We start from the raw sequence: 22346 nt of genomic DNA on the forward strand, positions 1-22346 counted from the left end.
TGAAATAGTCCTGCTGCTGCCTTTCCTGTGCAGGGATACTCAAGCCTCTCTCCTGGCTTACCTGGAGGGTTTGGGTGACACCTGGCCTGGTGTGGATCCCCCTGAGGGAAGCTCTGTCATGCACCTTGAAGCTTTCAGGGGTCAGGGATTAAAGGCAGCTTCCTTGTGTGCCAGTTCTTTTCATTTTTAAGAGGTAACTCAGTTTTATCCTGCATTGCTGTACACTCTATAAAGCAGCAAAGGAACAAAAAGGAAGACATGTATTTATTTTTTACTTAGATTTCTAAAGTAATTAAAGTGCTTTGACATAGACAAGGCTGCTTGGCATGGAAGCGTTATCCAAAAGGAAACACGCTCATTCTCTTGTGCAAGCGAAGTTAGAGAGTGCAACCTCCTGGTGATTTCTCTTAGCTCCTAAGTAAATCCATTGCCTTCCCCTGAGCCTCACATCTCCCTAAATCTCAGCCTTGGCAAGGAAGGACTATACATGTATTTTGTAAAAGCTTTTGTAGAAAGACTGGATGGGTTCTGAATTGAAAGCCCTCAAGGCATTTAATAATTTAGAAATAATATGACAATAATTTAGAAATAATATGACAGTTTGTCTTTTGAGTTACTTCCTACCGTATCCTCTTGATGAAATGAAGGCTGTACGCCTTCACAATTTTCCATTTAGACAGAATTCCACCAGTTTAATCAAAGTGAAACATTAGGTACTGTTATGGTCCTTATACCTTCAGATTTCCTTACTGATAACCCACATACTATCCGTTAACCCATTGCATCATTCACAAGAATAAACAACCTGGGCTCTGCATACAGGAAGCGGAACGAAAAGGAAATAGACAATATTAGTTTTCATGTACATATTTTCACTTCTGCAGAGATCAGACTGGCATGTTTTCACAGATCAAGGTGGTCCTTCAGATGTGCCTGTTAAGTTCCCTATGGATACAAAAAAGCATTTGCTATTTTTAAAGTTTGAGACTTTTTCATTTAAACCACCGTTACCTCCTTACTAAACGATGGAAGTGATGGTCCATAAGGGCAGCAAAAGTCAGATTTACTTCCCACTCACTGCTACCACCTATGCTGCAATATTCAGGTGCTTGTGTAATGCCAAAGATCAGCATCTCATGTGTTCAAACAATGGGAGGGGCAATGGACAATATACCCATTTACCTGGGGACGCATACTACAAAATCCAGATTTTTCTACTTAATAAGGTAAGGAAGTCTTTCCTAAATTTCAGTAAAAGGAAGGTGTTTAATAGTCTGCTCTGCAGAGGTGGAAGCCCTTCCAGACTCTTAGCTTAGCTCCTCACCTCAGGCACAGAACCACATACCCTCCTCTTTTGAGGTAAGTCGATGGGAGAAAGACTCAGTGAACTCCTTCCCAATGGAAGATGCAAACGATTATTTATGAGCAACAAATTAACAATGAGAAATCGTGGACTTTGTCCCTGCCAGGAAAGAATGAATGTGACTTAGTGTAACCAGAGGATCCATAATCAAACCACTTTTATCACTGTGGGTGTCCCAATTCCATCGAGGATGGAGTTCCCTTTCTTCACAGCAGTGCCATTGGGGCTGTTTGTGACTAAACATTTAATGTGACTAATCCATTTGTGGATTTGTGACTAAAATACACTCACAAACACACCAGTGCTTTGCCTGTGGCTGAACAATTCTTGCACAGCACCAAGGCTCTCTCCAGAAGGCAATTTGTAGCACACTTAATTTTGGTCATAGTGTTAAAGACTGATTTTTCAGTCTTTCCAATAAACCTTTAGTGGGCTTGAATCACATTATTTGGTCCCTAAGTTATTTCAGGGGCTGTTTATGAAATGTGTCACTGATTTTTGATGAAATTATTGCAACAAAAGACTGTAACTGATAGGTTTGTTCTGAAATTCTTTCAAAGATGACCTTTCCATGAATCAATACAGGCAGAAGATTATCGCTTGGGGCATTTGGGGTATTTTGGTGGATGTAGGAGAATTCCTCAAAATGTAGTTGACAACAGGCTAAACAGTGAGCCAGTGCAGCTGCTGGGAAGATCAGGAATAGAAGTGCTGTCCCTGGGGGTGTCTGTAGGCTGAGCACTGCTCCATACCACATCCAACCCCAGACTGTGCTGGGCAGGACCTGCCTTCCCAAGGCCCTCTGTGTGCATGCACTTATTCGACCTTAACTCCATAGAACTCATTAGCTTTTCTCCTGAGAAAGCTCAAGAAGATCTCATGTTCCCAAAAGTGAAGGTCCTCTGTGCAGCAGATATTTTTTCCTCTGCTTTCCGTGCCGCCTCAGGAAATAGGCACTTGTACTTTGAACACCTCCCCCTTTTCTGATGAACCAGTTTTCCTTAGCTCTAAGATATTTGTCACTCTCATGATGCTAAGTGGAAACACTGTCCTCTGCAAACAAAGCCACAACACAGAGACAATGGAATATTTTCTCTCCATAGCACTGGACAGGAGATATTTTTTCAAGCTGCTTCTGCATTGTTTTTTCACTGTAGCTCTGATGTAAGTCAGCTACAAAGAGAGAAGAGGTAGCAAGAAAGTGAAGCAGCTGAACTCACAGCTGTAGGGAGTTTTCACCTTCTGTCTCTCAGCAGAATATCTGTATTATTATTTTCTGGGGATAAGTGTACTTAGAGCTGCTGACACTATTCACAAGTCCACTAGAGAGCAGCTATGCCTCACATTCAGTGAGATTCTGTTTTAATTCATTTCTCTGACATTTATTGCACTTCACTCAAATGACTAATCAGCCCTGGAAAGCTTTCTCAGTCCTAGACTGAGAGGCAACGGAGGTGTGGACTCAGCTGCTCTGATTCATACGGGTATGTGAATGCTCACTCCTAGCACTGAGCTGCTCCCCTTCGTGCACAGTGTCATTCTTGAAGAAATCTTAGCTCATAGGAGAAAAAAAGTGTATCAACACCCTGGAGGTGCAAGTTCCCTTGAATCCCTTCAGTAAGAAATATATAGATTTCTTGGAAGAAGGCCAGGGCAAGAGGCAGCCAAAGAGACTGTCATTCCAGGAAATGGATAAAATTGGAATATAGAAACAGTTAAATATGGCTCTTTACCCCATTTTCACTAGGTGCAGGAAAGTGCTGTGTAGGTCTAAGGAACTAATAAGGCACAGCAGTCCACAGCAACCCATATTAGGCCATTTTCCACTAACTTACGGAAGATCTTATGTAACACTGAAGAATGATTTACACTAATGAGAAAACAATGTATTATATGAAATACAATTTTATACAGAGAAGACAATTTCATGTACAAAATACTGGTTTCTCCAAACCATCTTCTCAGCCTTAATAAAAACACTGAAGTTTTCTTTCTTTAAACATCAAGGAGCAGCATAAAGAGTTTGAATTCCAAAAGTTTCACTACTTCTCTCTTTGTCAGAGGAAAAGTAAATTATTGCCTATGCAAACATCTGGAAAATCCACATCCCCTAGCCTGGTAAGTTAATGAAAGTAGTCCTAGCCCTGTTAGAAGCAGACAGAAATGATTAAGGCAGAAGTTCTTTTACCTTTAACCTACATTATCCCTGCCCCTTATGAACTGCCTTGAAGTGCCTGGGTATTTCTACCTTACCTACTGGCTTCCTTTCCTCTCCTTTTTTATATCACTTCACCCTCCTGCATCAGGTAGGAAGGACAAGAACCAACTTCAGGCTTTTTATGCTAAAGGTCTGGTTTTACTTGTGTCCTTCTTCTTTGTCCTCCATTTTCTGGAATACTGGTTACTCACTGTATATAACCCAGGCACTATTTTGTTCCCTGTGAAGAAACAAAAATTTTCAGAGCATGTATACTGAATCATAAAGATCAAAGAAAGCACAGAGAATGACTATTAGTGTTAGACTGATCACCTAAACAAGGGAGAGCATCTGATTTTTTAAATTTGACAGAAACCATATTAAGTGGCATAAAACACACTGCAACTATTGAGATGATCAAGAAAAAAAAAATCTCACTGCAGGTTGGAGATTCTGCTTTAAACAATGAAGAAAAGTTTCTTTCTCAGCTTTTAAAACTATTTCAAATAAAACTTCATAACTAAATATAATTAATGGAAAATTGAAATGATCATATGAAAGTGACAGCACGGAACATTTTCATATTTCTAGATATTTATTAGATTTGACATGAATTGGTCAAACTTAATAAAATCAATCAGGATTTGATGAACAGAGCTGAGAGGGTAAGTTTGTGCACTCAACTAGGTCTAGCAATAAAAGAGAAAACAATGCAGCTCAGACAATGAGTAAGGAGAGCTTCCATGGCACATGATTCTATCAGAGGGTAGAACTGTTTCATCTCTGCTCAATTTAAAGGCAATTTAAAGTGAACGGTGACACTTGTCTCAGCGTGGCCAAATCAATCGTGGAGAGGGCAATGGCAAGGAAAAGAGACAAGAAAAAATCTACAGGGTGTGCTGGTTCTCTGCCATACTCTGCATTTCCCACAGCACCTTTGAAATCAATGTTCTTTAACCTTTCCCTGCAGATCCGCCACAGTGTTTGAAAGCGCATCAGCCTCCTTTGATCTCCTGGGCATTGTTTTGGAAATTACATCTTTGTCTCCTTTCTTCTTCAGGCTGTTTCTGAGGTTCTCATGAGTTTTCCTGTTCTCAAGTTTAATGTTTCCACTTTACTTTTTTGCCATTTGTGCAGCAGTATCAAGTATTTTGCAGCCTTGGGAGTGCCATCAGCACCTCTTCTGACTTTTCAGCTGTGCCCTCAACATAGGGGTTCAAACCTGCAGAAGGGAAGATTTAAGAGATGCAACTATCCTGGGAGGCTTAGCTATCAAGTAGAAGAGGCATTGACAGGGGTTTTCCACGGGTTGAATAACAAATTAGTTGTGTAATCCTTATGATAATCAGAAAAGGAGGATCCAGGAGTGGAAATGGGAATATGGGAAGGAATGGTGAATCCTATGATATTGCTTCTGGGTAAAATCCGGGTGCTTCAAATGAAACTTATTCTTTGGTTATCTGCCTATCTGCATATCTTGCAGTGATAATGGGAAAAATGTGATTTTCAAAAGCTGCCATTGATCTTCAGTGCTCCTTTTTGCCTTTTGGTTTCCCACGAGTTTATTTCAGAGAAACAGCACTGTCCTGCTCAAGGAACTGAACGGGTATCAATTGTAAAATCTGCAAGAAGCTCATAAGTAACAGGCAAGAAAAACATCCTTGTCCAGAAGAGTATTTTTAGAGATCAATTTTACTATTTTCTTGTATATTCATCTACAGATGCAGTCATTATATTTACTGTCTCAGGTTTCTGAAAAGAAAACACAAGCAGGACAAGAAACCTAAATTTTCCAATCAGAGGTACAGTGTTAACGTAGCACTTTTGATTTATTTTTTTTTTCCTTGAAAAGGAACAGATCTCCTGGAGGGACCAATGAGATAGTAACAAGGAAATAAAATCTATGGTCCTCTATTGATGATTTGAAATGGAAATTACTGAAAATTATTAAGATGAATCTTGCAGTTATCCCTCTGAAATAGATAAGTGGGTGATCACACTTTCAATCTTTATTCACACAGAAGTCTTTGACTAATGCTTTCAGACAGATTTTGGTACTCCCACAAACAGAGTAGTTCTTTTCACACAAATAGTGATTTCATTTACATTTCAGCAAGAAATCTTGTTTTATTAACTTGAATATTATTTTCTCCTCCTTCTTCTTTGTTTTCTATCCAGAAGCCTTTGTTCATTTTTAATAATTCCCATAGGTTCACTTAGAAGGAACAGTGTACATGCTTCTGGGAACTTGCCTGGCAGAGGCAAAACTGTTGTTGATGAAAACTCAAAGTTTGGGCAGTCACTGAAGTCACTGCTGCCAACAGTGAAGGGAATGGGATTTGCCAGTATTAGAGGTTCAGGTGTCCTGTATTGCTCGAGCTCAGCTTTCTGGAGAGTTACAGGATGGGAGGCACTCACCAGAGCACAAGGGAGGAGAGTAAGGGAAGAAATAAAGGCTCATAGAGGTGGGTTCATGGCTCTCCTAGCTCCAGTTAAGTGATGATTCTGTGAACCTGAGAGTCAATTCCCTGAATGTTGAGTGATGTTTGTTCCACTGAGTGTGGAACTCAACTACAGAAGGAAGAGCACACAACTGATCAACTGTTCAATTATGTTTTGCCGTGATTGCTACTGCTTCTGCTGCAGCTTCCTCTCTGTACTACTTTTGGGTTCTTTAGTCTTGGATTTTATAACTTTATTTATTTATTTATTTAGACAACCTTTTCAGACTACAGATAGTGCTGGTTACCTTAAATGGTACCAGTACCATAGTTTATTCTAGATTATCTTACTTAGCTATTTGGGGTCTTTTAAATCAAATTCTCAGGTGGAAGATTTTTATTTTATAATGCCTCTGTCATTTCCCACAGTTACTTACTCTATTTGTCTCCACACTTGAGAAAATGCTTTCCTCTCACATCTGGCTCTCTGTATTTAATTTAAAATTTCCTTCCTGGACCTTAATCATAACCAAGAATATCTTGATTTGTCTCGCTTTTTGAGGTCAAAACATGCTTACAGTGCATCTTAAAACATTTCCATTATTGTTTCCACTGAATGCAAGGAAAATATGTTGACTTCATTAAAAAAAAAAAAAAAAGAATAAAATTGAGCCAGAGATGATTTTCATAAATTAGATGTACAGATTTCACAGCTCAGAAACAAGGATGTCAAATGTGTCCAGCCTATACAGCCTCCTACACAGAAACCACAAGGTTTCAACGACAAGTCAGTGAAACCACAGCATTCAGCTTTTTATCCAAGACAAGCTCTACCCAACGGGTGCTGATGCCTTGGTGTGCTGACTGATCACACAGTAGTTTTTCCAAGGTTCGCTTAAGGTGCTGACCTGTGAAGAGAAATGAAACTCATCATGCAAACAACTGTGCTATATAGCTTCTCAAATCTGTATGTGTGTGCACATAACAGATAAATCTGCAGGCACAGGCACAGACATCCCTGCTAAAGGTACATCTACTTACAGATGAAGGCGAAGACATCTGGAAAAAAAGGTCATGAAGAAAAACTGTTTTTACAAAGTTACTAGCTTATCTGTTAAGGATAGCACAAGCTAGTCACCTCAGCATTCTTCAACCTCCTGTAAACAATTAAACAGCAAATCTATATATGAAGTTAAAAGTCATGACTAAGTGCATTTCATTACCAGAGCAATTAATGTATGAGAAACAGAACAGTATTCCCATTTAAGATAATTCTAGACCAGTATAGCTGCTCCTCCATCAGGGCTTTTATTGATATAACTGCCTGCAAAGTAACAACAAATCATGAATAATACCATCATACCTTCAAGAGTCTTAAATGTAGACAAGGGTACACAGTTAAGATTCTCCTAAACATCCTTCCATAAAATGATGGAATCACTGCCAGAATCTTGAAATGCTGTCTGCACTGGCACCAAATTGCTCTTCCTGGAACAATGCTGCTGAGTGGGAGCCACTGGACCCCTCAGCCTGGCATGCCAAGGAGGCACTCGTTACATAGGAGATCACAGTTGTGTTCTACAGTAAAGTCAGCAGAAGGGGAGTTTTGGAATTCTGGCAACTCATTTCTATTTGCAAATTTGTCAGGTGTGCTAAGGAGAAAATAGGGTTGACAGTGAAATGATTGCAATCAAACCAAAGCTGAACAAACAAGCTCTCAAGGCCTTTGCAACAGGGATTTCACCATAATGACCCAAGGCCCTGTAACTGAGGCTCCTCAGATTGTGACAAACTGTGACACAGAGTAGCAGTGACCTGAGGTAGAAATTTCTTTAAATGGTTTTGCAGCTGAAGATAGCACCTGCATTCCTACACCCTGAGAACTGCAGAGGTGGCTTCTGCCTCAGCCTTCCCTTCAGCTATGCAGTGTGATGCCAAAGCCTCTCTCTCCTCTGCTGCAGGAGCTGAAGTACAGCACATCTGGTGGCTGATCCACTGGTCTACAGAACACACAGTGGCAGTGCTCAGGACAAGCTGAGGAGTTGGTGTGCAAGCAAGGACTTGGAGTCACTCCAAAGGGAGGCAGACGGCATCCTCCGGTGCAGTGTCACACTGCTCCTCTGTCCTCACTACTTTTTGCTGTGCCAGAGGTGCCCCAGAACCATGAGATGTGACACTGTCCCTGGGAAGACACAAAACAAAAGGGAGGAAAACAATGTGACTGAGTTAGCAAGATTTGGAATCAACACTATTATTAAAAATAATGCTATTAGAAACTGAGTATAAACAGCAAACACATATACATAGATAAAGGAGGCTAAAATCTGTAATATTTTGGTAGTACCTGAAAATCAAAAAGCAGAACTAGTCAGAAATAACTGGTATTCAGTCATCTGCTTTTACCAATAATAACCATAATAAAAAGGAGAAAATTGCATTTTATGTTGAAGATAACTTTATGTAGAAAGTATTAATAAGGCCAAATCAGAGTAGATCTGATGGAGGAGGGAAAAGGGCCCAAAGCCCCTCAGTTACCATGCCCTGTGTTTAGCTTTAGACTGTGTAAGAGGGGAACAACTGCTCTGCTGTGGAGATCCCACACCAGCCCAGCAGCCACACCAAACCCTGGGAGTGACTTCCAAAAGAACCTGTAACATCAAACCTTTAATTCTGTTATCAAAACTCAAACTGTAGTGTCATGCTGATCACTGTGCAAGGCATGTCAGGGTACAGGGTACAGTCCCAGCTGCCAGTGGAGCAGTAACCTGTGTACCAGACTGTGCACCAGACACATCCATCTTGAGCCTGTAATGGTTTGGAGGTTACTTGTCTTATGCTACTGATACTGTAACACAGAAGTGACTCTCTTCCGACTTTTGCTCCTTCTGTTCATTAACAATAGCAAATGAACAAAGGAAGCATTTTTCATTGTGCCATTCTGCATCCTCCATTCCCTGTCCAACACCTCTGTGTCTCTCTTCTGATTTTTCTTTCTCAATATTTGGGATGAACATGACACACACTGTTGGGTTTCAGCACTACCACATCCCTGCTTTTTACACTGTAGGCCTGTCTCTTAGTGGAATCTCTGGGAAATGTGTTGGGAATGCTGGGAAACAGACAACAGTCCTGTGGCAGAAAGCCTGTGCTCTGTGGGCCATCCTTCAAGGAGACCTGCAGACCTGCCATGCATCAAACCCCTGAGCAGCAGAAGTCCTGGCTGCCACACAGAGCAGGAGCAATGACTTGCCCCAGCCTCACCCCACTTGTGGCTTTCAGCTGAACAACTCCTTTCTGCCCTCAAATTTTTAAGAGAACTGTGGTAGCCAAACATCCTGTCAGCTGCTGCCTTGTCTTCTGAACGTGGCTGTCCTCTGGTAGTGGGGAAAGGTTACGAGCACTACTGTAAAGAAGAATGAAGCTCTCTATGAAAGCTGGAACACAGCTCAGGCACAACTCTAAGCTCTTACAGAGATCAAAATGTTCAGGCCTTATTCAGGAGTTTTTAGCTGAGATGTGAAAGGAACTGCATGATATGGCTGACTGTGGTGGCAGAAGATCCCAATTGGTCACCCAGTGAGGTTTCTTCCATTCTACATGAAGAGAAAGTTGTGACCAAGGAGGTGGGAGGCTGCTCCCAGCTCTGAAGGAGACTTAGAAGGATGTGCCCACAAGAGGACACTTCTGAATATCTGGCTCTGTGCAGGACTGGTCTAAGCTTGTCTCATGCTCTAGGTGTTGACAGGATGTTTCCTCAGTACAGTTTGTTATCAGTAGTTGGTAAGGACACAAATACATCAAACTGTGCTTGACATAAAACACTACTGCTTGACCTAGGAGCAGGATGGGAAAGAAGCTGGCTACAAGTTAGCCCTGGAGAAACATTACAGAGAATGTAAATGGTTTTATATTGTTGCCTATTAATGTTCTAATGTCTGTGGCTCCACATTCAGAGTTATATTTACTCTGATTTTTATGGCAAATACAAGTCAGGAATAGATTTTTTTCCTAGGTTAGGTTTTCTCTTTACAAAGCAAAGCTAAAAGACCAAAGAATTATACCAAAGCTTGTAATAAGAAAATAAGATTGCAAGGACATAGAACTGACTTGCAAAGCTAGCTGTCAGAAATATTTTGAAGACTAGTTTTTCTAAATCTGTTTTACAGGAATCTTCTTCCTAGTCTCCTATTTTCCAGCATAACTCTCTCCCTTTGTCTCCTACAATCCTCCCAAGTCACAGATAGTACATACATGAAATTTCACAAACCTAAGCTATAAAAATTCTTTGAAAGCATCCCCGTATATTTCAGACTTTTTTGGCTGAACCATAGCAATGACTAAGCCATGGGAAAAGCCTCCATTCAGCTCTCCTGTAAAGGAAAATGTGGGTGGGGGAACCGGGCTTTCGGGGTCGAAGTCATGCAGCTCTTGGGTGGCACCGTCACGACGAGGAAAGAGGAAGACTTGGCCCGGCAGGGCTGGCCCGGGAGGTTTCTCACATTTCCACTTTCCAGCCATCCCTGTGGGGCCGGGCCGGTGACAGTGTGCGAGAGGCTGTCATTGTTTGACTCAGCCTGTTCCTAAGCCACAAGAGAGCAGTGACGTATAGAAAAAACCTGCTGCTTGCTCTTATCTGATACCAGGGATATCAAGGAGTTTTCTCCACTGCCTAGACAATAGAGGAAGTCCTCCTTTGTCCTTGCATTTCACTTTCTCTGTCAGCATGGCTTCCTTGATACAATTCTTGTGGCCTTACAGCCTCTGACACTAAACAGAAGACTATACAGCAGCTTAAGAGACCTGATATGCAAACACAAATTACCACATTGTCAAATGTCCACTGTTTAACTTCCCATTTACTCCAACAGCTTTAAAACTGATCTCGGATATAATTTGGATTAGCTCAGACAGAGCCATCTCACCTCCCATGATTTTGGTGGATATTTGTCCCTGCCCCTTCAAGCCCTGTGCTTCTGAAAACGCATGGAGAGTTACCCTGGGCATTAACAGAAGTTTTTAAGTGGTTCTGAAGTTGTCTGGAGCAGCAAAAACCTCCAGTGATCTCTTTCCATGAAACACTGCCAATCACCACAAGATGCCACAGCTAAAAATAGTCCTTTTACACATCCAAGTGGAAAATTCCCAACCTATCAACCAAATAAAGATGTAAAAATGGCTGACAGTGCTACCGACCACCTACTGTATCTGGGCTCAAAGAAAGTTCCCAAAAGAATTCACAGTTGCAATAATGACAATAAGAAGTGAAAGCAAACATTATCACCAGCCTGTTTCTTTACTATGAACACCTCCAGTAGGAAATGAAAAAGTGGATTGAGGATAAATGAACGTTCATCCACGTTACCAGGCAACAACCTACAGGAAAGTTATGGTAAAGAGGAGCAGAGCCAAGTCCCCTCTTTGTGTAGAGGACCACCAGTATTAGAAATCATCTCTCTGTGTTCTCAGCAGCCTCAGGGAGGTGTTGGACAACAGATAAAAGAAAATATTTTGCAATGCTTCACAGGAAGGGGATGGAGGGAGAGAGGATAGAAACAAGTATTGGTCACCATGTGGTTTCTCAAACCAAAGATGCTGCTGATTTCCTTTAATGAACCCTAGCTGTAACTTTACAGACATTTCAAATAAAACTTACTGAGATCCTCTGTACTTCACAGTGCAGCTATGCTGCTTATCTAAAATTATTTTAAGAAGCATCCGGGGCAGGGGGGGCACGGAAATCATCACACCACCTTTTCTTCAAGAAATAAAATTTCAGATTATGTGGTAGGAGAAAGTATTTTTTTCTTGTTTCAGTTCTTATTTTTCAGGATTTCTGTCTACTGGGTGTTAGCAGCTACTCCTTTCACCAGGAGAGATTCTGTGTGTGCACACACAAGAGTCTGAGTGCAGATATGTGTATTTACACATACAACTATAACATTTATTCCTTTAGGCTATTCATTTTCTGAGTGGTGAAAAATGATTTAAGCACATGAACAGCATAGAGCAAACAATCATTTGTACACAGAAAAGAAACATGCTAGAGTATGTCAGATAGAGCTCTCACCAGCTTAAAGACTCATTTTTAAATGAACAATGAACAAGTGACCCAGCCTGACAGCCCAGATTCACCCACCAGACAGATTTATACAGGTGCATTTTATATGATGTCAGAATATTACACAGGTTACCAGACATCCATCTGCAGTCCAAACTCTGTGTAGATCGTGTAAAGTATCCCTAAAGCCATTTGGAATCTTCAGAGGAAAACATTTGACAGACACATGACCATCTTTTTATTCATCTCAAGAGATGTGATTTTAACTGCAAGTTTAACATCACAAGTGCCCAAGTGATTTTAACTGCACTCTACTAATTCCACATAGGGGCGCTTTAATGGTATTGATAGTAATTAAATAATGATAATACATAAAAGGAATTTATATTTCCTCTCTTTGTGATGAAATATCAGTATCAGTGATTTTAAAATCAACTGATTCCAAGAGCTGGAAATCCAGTATGTCCCTAGTGCCTGCACAGACCTTTGTTTGTCATGCAGTCTTCTACATTCCCAAGGAAATTCTCAGTTGCTGGAGGATGTAACTGAATGTGTGCCACAAGCCCTGGATCACTGCCACAAGCAATAGTGTCCCTTGGGACTGACTCACCAGGATTCAGTCCCTGCTCTTCCAGTACTGCTCCCTCTTGGTAATGGGTGTGTTCAGGGATTAATCTCTCCCAGGGCAATGTATCTCCCTGCAACATTCACTCCCAGTGGACATGTCCTCCAATGTTGTTAGTATAACTGCTACTGGTTCCAAGCAAATATAAAGCAAATTTCAGATGATTTAAGTGCTAAGATGAGCTTTTACTCACAGCTCTAACAGAAGCCAAGCTGAGAACGAAAAAGCCACAGTTTATAGATGTCAGGAGGAAACAACTAACAAACATTCCTTGGAGCCATAAAATAGGATAAATATATTTAAATTTGAAAGAAGTCCTGACATTTTTTTTTCAGAATGGCACAGAAGAGCTGCAGATGGACTGAAGAGATTCATCACTGTATGACACAGGAAAAAAATGCAGAATCTTTATTTACCTAGGCCTGTGGTTTCTAAGTACCAACTTTTTAGTACGTTCATTTCTTGACTCAAAGTGAAAATGGGAATTCACCCTTTTCTCTTTTTTTCCTGCCCAATGTGCAGATGGGGCACATTTTCTTTCACTCCACCAATCCCTGCCCCCCCACGCACAAGCTCACATACGTGCACCAGTGGAAAAGAAAAAAGGGTTACTCATTAATCCATTCTATAAGCTTTCCAAACTGAAATGGGTGGGTTCTCCATCTCCAGCAGGGAGCAATATATAGGTAGGTGCAGAGCTTACCTGAGCACAGCTCAAACTGGAGTGTTACACTTGAACAGCACAACTTTGCTCCTGGCACATTTTTAAATAGAACCCATCAGGATGAACAGGACAATTATTTTCTGCATGTTTTTCTTCTGCTCCACTATGGTGCTGACTGCAGATGCTGACTGCAGGAGATCCAGAACAGTAACATATAGACAGATTCACCAGAAAATTAAACAGTTAGAAACTATGGTGAAAGATAAGGTAAGTGATGGTATTAGTCAAAATATTAAAATTACTTTCAAGCATTATGTATTGCTTAGTACATATTTTGTGAGGGACATCACTTTCAAACGTTAAAATTTTTCTAACTTAGATTTTTTTTTTTTAGGATGCTGAATTGCTGCATACACCAGAAAACCCTGTGGTGAGACTACTTTAACATTCTTTTCATAATTATATCAATTTGATTTTGTACTGGTTTATTCCATTGACAAATGGAAGATGTCTTCTTTTTCACATCTCTGACCTAGTACTCTTAACACAAGCTAGACTGAATAAGAAAATATGTTTAAAAAGTTCATTTTTCTGGATATTTAATGGCAGAAGTGTTTATATTTTGGCATCACAATTACTATTTTGCCGTTGTATGTGTATCATAACCCACCAATAGATCCAGAGTTACACATATTCCATTTTATTAAGAAATAGTGCTAAGAGTAAGGATTCATACAAGAGCCAGATGAGCAGCAGTGCTTTTGGGGGTGCAGGTATTTGGAGTGAAAGTGCCTCCAGCTGTCATGAGCTGCAGCAGGCTGAGCTGCCCACTTTGCCTCCCACAGCAGCCAAATGGCCAGAGTGGCACTGCAAGGCCATGTCACTGAGTGCCTCCTCCCATGTGCAGTCACACTGCTCTCTCTGAAACTGTTTCTGCAGGGGTTGTGCTACCAACAGGAAGACAAAACTGCACCTGCAAATATTCTCTTCAGCTCATAACTAGTTAAAAATAACGAGAGCAGCACCCTGTGAATCCCTTTTTAATACAGATACTTAGTTATATGTTATTTAGTGCTGATATTTTGCGTCTTCAAAGGTTAAGATCTTCTTATATACAGTGAGTCACCAAGTTCATGCACTCTCAAAAGAGGTAGGGTGGAGGATGCACCGTGAATTTAAATGCTAATCACAGTAAAATCATGTCATAAAAACTTAAAGGGTAAATGCATCCTACTTTGATAATCCCTCAACATGGAACTGAGGTCTAGAGCAACCTGTGGTTACCTAATATTACACTTGTGTTATCAGCTGTCTTAAATTTTTGAGTCCTATTTTGTAGTACAAACAATTCTGATTGACGTATAAGAGTGATTACTATGCACTACTATGCTATAAAAGCTGTAGGCATTCTTAAAAATTTATCTCCTCGGGATTCTAAAGTCCCTTGCAAGGCGGCTACAAGAAGAAAGGAAAAAAACTCACCTCATTTCACACAGGTTTTGGTTAGTCTCCTCCTAGGCTTTATAGCTGGGCACATGTTTAACTTGCCAAAAAATATACAGAAGCATGAGCAAACCAGTTACATTCCTTTGAGTTTCGAGAATCAGCTGCAGTGCACAAACTCATTGCTGGGCTTTTTCCTGTGAAATTCTTTCTAACTTGTGGTGTCAAAGTGAAAAGAAGGAGATCATTAGCTGTCATTTTACTCCAGTGTTTCCTGCTGCCTCTGAAACTAAGCAAATACAACTAGTGACTAATTGCTTAATGAGGTTGTTGGGGTTTTTTTCTTAAAAAAAGTCATGCTCACCTCAGGAAGGAAAACAACAGTTCACTTGCAGCTTAGGGCTTTACTGTCTGATTCTGGGAGGTCCTAAGTGCCTCCTCTGAATACTAGAGAAGACAGAGAATTCACATATTTAGAAGGTATTAAGTTGATACAAGTTCAGCTTCTGATGAAAAACATGTAAAAAAGCTATTAGTGTGCTAATAATAATAATAATCACCAGCAACCAAATCAACAAGCTTTTCATGCTACAGGGTGACTCAAACACGTATCACAGTGTGCCAAAGCGGCACTCAGGGTGATTAGGTGCCATCACAGACTACTGAAACTCAATTTAATAAGAAGTCGCTCACATAACTGCATTTCAAACACCAAAATACTTGAAATTGTTTTTATTATAACCTGCTCATGCCAGATTTGCATTTGGTCTTGAATATTCAATGAGAAAATAACCTATTATACCATTTAGAGTTAGGTGGTTTATCCCTATCTGTTCTGGCTTCCTTGAGGTTCCTTTGTGTGGACTGTTAGCCCTAATTCAATCCCACACAATTTCCTTGTACCCACAACAATGAAGTATCCTTTCCTTTGAATGAGGGCAGGTTAGAGGACATCAATCCAAGGGAAAACAGGCTGAGACTGAAAAAGCAGTGTTAAGACCGAGGTGATCCCTGGAGGGTGGATGAGCTCTCTTGCTGGTGGCTGGCACTGGCAGCTGAAGTGTCACTGCGTGTCACGATGCTGATGTGCCCCGGATCTGTATCTCACGCCGCCGATCACTAATGCCGGAAGCGAGGGCTCTACGGGCTCATCTGTAAAACCACTTTGAGTCAGATGCAGAGTACTGCTGCCAACTGCCTCTGATACAAATATTTCACACGATTCTAGCCCCCCTCAGACACCTCCAGTGGTCTGTGCTCCTTCATCCCCAAAGTGCTCAGCCCGTGACAACACGCTGGGCCCCACAACCCTTGCAGTGCCCTGATAGTTGGCTGCCTCAGCTCTAAGTGACAGCTCAGCAAAACAGAAGAAGCAGCACAGATGAGAAATGCTGGTTTCTCAGCTCAGCACGGATGAGACCGACAATGTTTTCAGTTTCAGCTGGAAAATCGATCTCTTTAAAAGACGAGTAGTGTTTTTTTTTTTCCAGTAAGCAAAGCCCGTTACGGTAAGGATGCTTGAAACAAGCATAAATGTGTGACTTTTAAGGAAAATAAAATGTTTTATCTGACCAACATAGAATGTTGCTAGCAAAATTTGCTACAAGCAACGTTGATGAAGGCTTGCCTTGTCCTTGCCCAAGCAGCAAACTGCAGTGACATCTCAGGAGGCAGACGAGACTCATCTCGGGTAGCAGTTGGTACACAAAACAGGGATGATGGGTTTGGAGCCTTTCTGATATGTGTAATCAGCAGCTTCCATCTTTGGAAAACAGAAAACAACTTAAATTGGCTTCAGTAAACATTGCTTTTCTTTCTCTGTTGATGGTTAGGTTAGTTTCAGGGATAGTTTCTGTATCATTTCTGATGCTATCATATAAGAACATTTCAATAGCATTTGAAAATACACAGTCCTATGTCAATTCTAATTATTAACCAGGCATTATTAGAAAGAGGACAAAATTTAGGAAGAAAAAAAGTATATTCCCATACATAGCAATGAGAGATATTTGTAATTTTGGAAAAATAAAATGTTTGTGCTTTAGCAGGTGAAAACCTACTGATTTGATCTTCAGGATTATTTTCTTTCAAATGCTGTCATGATTAATACCAAGTGGAATTAATTTTGTTAGGAAAGACTTAAGCAATTATGCAAGAACAGCCAAAGTAAAGCCTCAATATCACCTGCATATCTAAAACTAACTTAAGAAAAAAAAAAAGATCCAGTTGAATATTCTCAGTTAATATCCTGGATACCTTCTTCTGCACATGGACCACAATCTAACACATTTTTTGCAGGGAAAAGTGCTGCAACACTGGCTTTAAAACAGTTCCTTCTTCTGCTCTAGGAGGCATGTCTGTACACAGCTGTGACCTGCTTCAAGAAGGGCATCCAGAAACTACAGCCAGCGAGCAGCCAAGACAATGCAAAGTTCACCAAAGCCATTAGAATTGTGAGCAAATTGACCTGCAGAGGTGCTGGAGAGGTAGGATTTCCTCACATTGCTCTTAATTGCCATCATTCCTCCTTATGTTCTATAGCAGATGCTCCCTGCAATGGGGAACTGTAGAAAGTAAATCTGTTAGAAAAATCAATCTGCCTATCATTACATCGGAAATTAAAAAGTCCAATTTTTGCAGTTTTGGAAGAAGCATTCCCTGTGACCCTAAAAAGTCACATGTGTACTTGGCAAGCACACAATGTGCTGGCAGAAGGACAGGGATCACTGCAAAAATGTGAATGAAAGGTGTCATTACTAAATTCCTTCACTTTTGAAAAAGCTTGTGTCAAAGCTTTTGCAGCTAGAAAAGGCATTGATTACAACCCTCTTGATTTTTCAGTGAGAAAGTTTGAGGTTTGATTTAGGATTGTGAGGTGCCCTTCAGAAGTAGCATGACTCTCTTTATCTTCCAGCAGTGTGAGCATACATGTGAATCTTTTGAGAAGAAAACCCCCAAAGAATTTTTGAAGAGCTTTGCAAATCTAATGCAGATGGTAAGCAGAGTTCATTCCTCCTGGGTGCTTTTTTGACATTTTGCAAACCATTACAGATATTCCTTATTTTACATCCTTACTAACAATGTGTTGTTTTTACAGCTATTCAAGAACTAATCTAGGACACACCAGAGCTGAAGGCTACTGAAAATCTAATTTTTAAAGGAGACACTATGTTATATTTAAGATGTGAAAAATGTAAATACTTTCCAGTGCTATTATGATGTATACTCTGTGTGTGGTAAGTGAAAGCTTCTCCCAAAATATTTAGAAGTCTTATTTGGATGAGTATTTGTGAGATGGATGCTATTCTGCAAGTGATTCTAATCTAGTGAGTAGAATTAAATTCTAATTTCACAAAAATAGGCTCTTGTAAGGGACTTAATTGTGCCCCTTCCGCTGAACTAGAAATACAAGATGGTTACTTTTGTATTTTTGCTTTGATCTTAGTTGAATCCCATGCAGAGATTTCTACACCTTTCTTAAGAAAATTAACCGAAAAATTATCAGAGGCTTTGAAGCCTCAAAGGAAATCTGCTTGTTTTCCTTATTTACAATAATACCACACACAGAGCTTTATTTATAAGTTCTTAGACTGCATCTTAGCTAACTATGTAAAAATATCCTGCATTTAACTGCCTTCTCAGGACTGGAAAAAACATTTACAAATCAGACTCTATGGCTGTGATTAACATCTTGAAGTTAATGGCACATTTGCCATGTGATTCAGTAGGGAGAGATGTAACCCACATGCTCTAAGTGAAGATACAGGATTCTGGGGTGAAATCTTGTTTTGGAAAAAGGAATTTCGTCTACACTGCCCCAGCTTAACATGATAGATATAGCAGAGGAGTGACAGCCACTGCAAAATGTCCAATAAATACAGTAATTGATGATTATTCTGAGCAAAACAGCTCTAATGCATAGTGCTCCTTCTCAGAGGACAGCATTTACCCTCATATTCATGTACCATTTCTCAGGTACATTTAATGTACCTCTCTCCTCCTGAGTAATTTTAACAGTTTTTTTATTTGCCATTTTTTCTTTAAAAATCTGTTGAGTTTTTTGTTATGTGGAAACCTTCCTGTACAGCTCCTGAATCCTGAACATTTCTGTGGAACTATGGCCAGAGATACCACTGAAATTAAAATTAATTAATTAATATTAATTTTTGCAGCTTAATTATATACCACCATATTCTGCTTGCAAGGATTCTGAACCTCTGGGTTCTTCCATCTGAGCAGCAACTGCTAATCTACCCCAAACAGATATTGGAACCACATGAGGAAACTGATCTTGGAAAAGAGCATAAAGCTTTCCAGTAAAAATTAACCTTTCATCTGATTTTCTCTCTACTTAGTAGAAATGTGGTAGAGAGAGGAAACTGGAAAACTGTATCTAGTGTTTCGATGGAAAATGTCAGGCTTAGTTACCTCCAAAAATAATTGGTACCATTAAAAATATTTCCATGCATATCAATGTCGTTGGCCTAAAGGAAAACTAATACAAAAAGCTTTGCTGCCTCCACATTTTCACTGTCCTGACATGTGAACCTCCTCAAAAATGTACATCAGAAAGAGGAAGGAAGATCCCCAGGGCACAACAAACCAAGTGAACTCTCCTTGTTTCTGGTGATGGTCATTTTGATTTAGAAAGTCTTCTTCTTCTCCTTTTCTTTTTCTGTTTCAAAACCCGCTTTTCCTCTGTGTAATGTCCTATCTCACACCTCAGTATTTCCACATTTCTGCGTCAGAATCCACATACTAAAAAAGAACTACCACTCATATGTAAGTAATCAAAGTACTGAGTTTAAATGATGTTCTTTCTGCACCTTCTATCCCTGTTTCTCTTGTTTCACCTACCCATGAAGTCCCTCCATCGCCAATTGGTGAGCACTATGCAAAGCTGCTGCTGTAACTGCAACAGATTTTAAAGGCCAGGTAAAATTCCATTCCAGATTTGGATAAAAGCAACTGGGAAAACATTGAAGCATGTCCTGCAGTTGCAGCATACTGCTGATGTTTCTACATTTGCAGTTTTATGGAGGGGTTTTAATTGAACAGCTTTATCATTAATTAAGTGCCTTTTTATGTGAGTCCTAGAAGGACAACCAATGAACCAGCACTTCACATGCAACCCCATGGAATATTTGCATGTGCAGGGTTTTGGAGAAAGAGCTTTATTTTTGTACAAAGAATACAGTATGCACTTCTTTATCTGTAAATGTCTTTTCCAGTAAATTGCTAAGTGCATTGAAATCAGTGTTCTTTGAAAGAGCCTGTTAAAATCCCTGTTGCGCAGACAAAACGGGATTAGCATGCCCTGATAAACACAACGTAGTGTATTATATATATTTATTAGCAATCATGACAAAGCCTTGAGAAGGAACTTTTGTGCCTGGGATGGACATTTCATGAATGAAAAGCAATTCCCTACAGGAATGTCATAAGCTAACTAGGTACTCCTGCCTACACTGCAGCAATGCCTGGGTTTTGTCTGAGAGGCAGTAAGTAATGCACCTATTTCTGTTTAGTGACTTGCTTCACTGTTTTTAACTATGGATTTTATCACACCAAACATAGTGCTAAAGCTTATTTTTTCTTGTTTTAAACGCAATATACTTGTTTATTAGTTGAGGTTATTTCTTGTACCTGCAGAACAACTTAATTTAAAATGCTCACTTGTAGTATTCAAAAAAATAGTGAGAAACTGCAACAAATGTAACTTTAGAGGGTTAACTGCTCTGAGACCTTGCTGAAAATTGAAATAATTGGACAAACCAGTCCAGCTACTTATAGAGAATATTAATCACAAAATCAGCACAGCTGATTTTGGCCAACACCACACCTCTGGCCAGTGTCAGCACAAGCACTGTGGGCAATTGTGCACTTCAAATATGCTTTGATTTACAAGATGTGTGGCCTTGTCTTCACTCTTCGATTTGTCAGAGTGATCAAAGACAGAGTGCATTATTCAGGGTGTGCTATTTGAAGAACAGGATTAATGAAGAATAGCAAATCTGTGCAGGACAAATCAGCATTCAAGAACACATCATCTTGTTCTGCAACAGCATTCGCAGAAGGAAAAATGAAGATGCCCAAGGAGGAATCTGTGACCTGAGGAAGGACCAGATAGCACAAATCTAAATGTGTTGTACACCCTCTCGACTTCTTTCTTTTCCTGAAATGAACTCTCTTTGTACTAAGTGCACTCTGCAGAAACAATGTGTGTTTCATTAACAGAGTACATCACGTAATCCATAAAAGCTCATTACCTCCCAGGGAGGCTTTACAATATATTTATGATTTTGATCATAAGTGCCCTTTGTAGGCACTTCGAGATGTGTTTTAGCATGGTATATACAATTTTGTATAATATTTACTTTTTCCTGAGAGGATTCTTTATTTTTATACCAATTGATTAACCTAATTTAATTATTTATTGCATTTCTGTAAAGGGAATGTTTGTACTAAGGACTATGTGGTCTGATTAATTTATATGCCTGTGATATTAAATAATTTTAGCTAATACCATTCTCTCTTGCTTGTTTCTTCAAAAACATATTTTTGTAGTTATCTGTGTGAGAACTATTCCCTGTGGGTTTTCCAGCCACCTGTATCACAGACCTGGTTTGGAGTGGGGTAAATTGTTCCTGAGTATTTATGCATCTCACCGAGTGAGATGAGTCAGAATTGACTAACAGTTTATTCTGGCTGAATCCCAGCACATGTGATTCCTGCTGTTTTCTTGTGTGCAAAGACAGGAGGGATCCCTCCATCCAGCGGGAAAACCCTCAGGGAATAGTTCTCATTACAAATAGGTGGCTACAAAACTTCCCTACAGTGTTCTCTGCTTTGCACTTGTGCTGACCTCCCATGTTGTAACAGGAGCAAAGGCGAAATAGAACGTTTCCTATTCAAACATCTTTGTCCAAGCTGCTCCTCTCCACTGCTGTACTGCCACCTTTTGATGGCAGTGTGGAAATTCAAAGCAGTTTGAGAGACAGAAGAAGCAAACTGAGTATCACTGTCATGACCCTGAGCTCTGAGATACCCCACAGACATAACAACTAAATTCTCCGCTTTCCATTTAAGTTCTCCTTTTCCCTCTTTACACAGCTGAAGGTCCAATCGTGTTTGCTGTTGTAACATCATGAAGACCATGTTTAAAAGCATCCCTTACCACAGCAGTTAGGCTCTTCACCTGCTCATTTCCCTTTGCAAGAGGATGCTGTGTCTGTGTGTCCCTTCATGAAGTGTCCAACAACCTATCAGGAATTCTCCTGCTCTTTTTAGACTTTATAAACAATCCTCTTACTTTAACCTCTTTCAATTTTTTGAAGATGACCTTATTATTAAATTTCTCTACTGTTTCCTGTTCTCTCTCCATGCCCACCCCTGGTTCTCCATCTTCCTCCCATTCTAATTCCCCACACTTGTTCTCCCAACCCCAGTTCACTTTCTTCCTCCTGTTACACTTCCTCCAACTTCCTTTCTGTTATCAGGGAATTTTCAGGCACTCAGAAGGTGCAAGATCGTCAGCTGCACAATTCCATTAAAA

The 22346-nt window shown here is 40.1% G+C and overlaps 2 protein-coding genes across 2 annotated transcripts in view; one reads left to right on the plus strand and one right to left on the minus strand.

The window, feature by feature from the left end:
- Positions 1-13474, minus strand: part of BBS12 (Bardet-Biedl syndrome 12) — a 52920-nt gene extending 39446 nt beyond the window's left edge. Inside the window, exons 1-4 of the mRNA XM_086890606.1 lie at positions 13388-13474; positions 7365-8183; positions 3617-3801; positions 62-226 (exon numbers count right to left, since the gene is read on the minus strand). The gene's annotated coding sequence lies outside the window, so the exon portion shown is untranslated. The remainder of the gene's footprint in view (positions 1-61; positions 227-3616; positions 3802-7364; positions 8184-13387) is intronic.
- On the plus strand, positions 13469-17854 carry IL21 (interleukin 21). Its single transcript, XM_086890452.1, has 5 exons — positions 13469-13615; positions 13743-13778; positions 17140-17357; positions 17432-17480; positions 17658-17854. The coding sequence occupies exons 1-5, from the start codon at positions 13469-13471 to the stop codon at positions 17820-17822; spliced, it is 615 nt and encodes a 204-aa protein (XP_086746578.1). The 3' UTR covers positions 17823-17854.
- Positions 17855-22346: the final 4492 nt, after the last annotated feature.

This window comes from Cyanistes caeruleus, chromosome 5 (genome assembly GCF_971803275.1).
Source record: "Cyanistes caeruleus chromosome 5, bCyaCae1.hap1.1, whole genome shotgun sequence".
Taxonomy (NCBI): Eukaryota; Metazoa; Chordata; class Aves; order Passeriformes; family Paridae; genus Cyanistes; species Cyanistes caeruleus.

Excerpts from the sequence above, each read along its gene's own strand:
- IL21 (XM_086890452.1), top strand. The coding sequence starts at position 13,469 with ATGAACAGGACAATTATTTTCTGCATGTTTTTCTTCTGCTCCACTATG. Across the intron at positions 13,779-17,139 it reads ATACACCAGAAAACCCTGTG|GAGGCATGTCTGTACACAGC; the intron begins GTGAGACTACTT and ends CTTCTGCTCTAG. Across the intron at positions 17,358-17,431 it reads GCTCCCTGCAATGGGGAACT|TTTTGGAAGAAGCATTCCCT; the intron begins GTAGAAAGTAAA and ends CAATTTTTGCAG.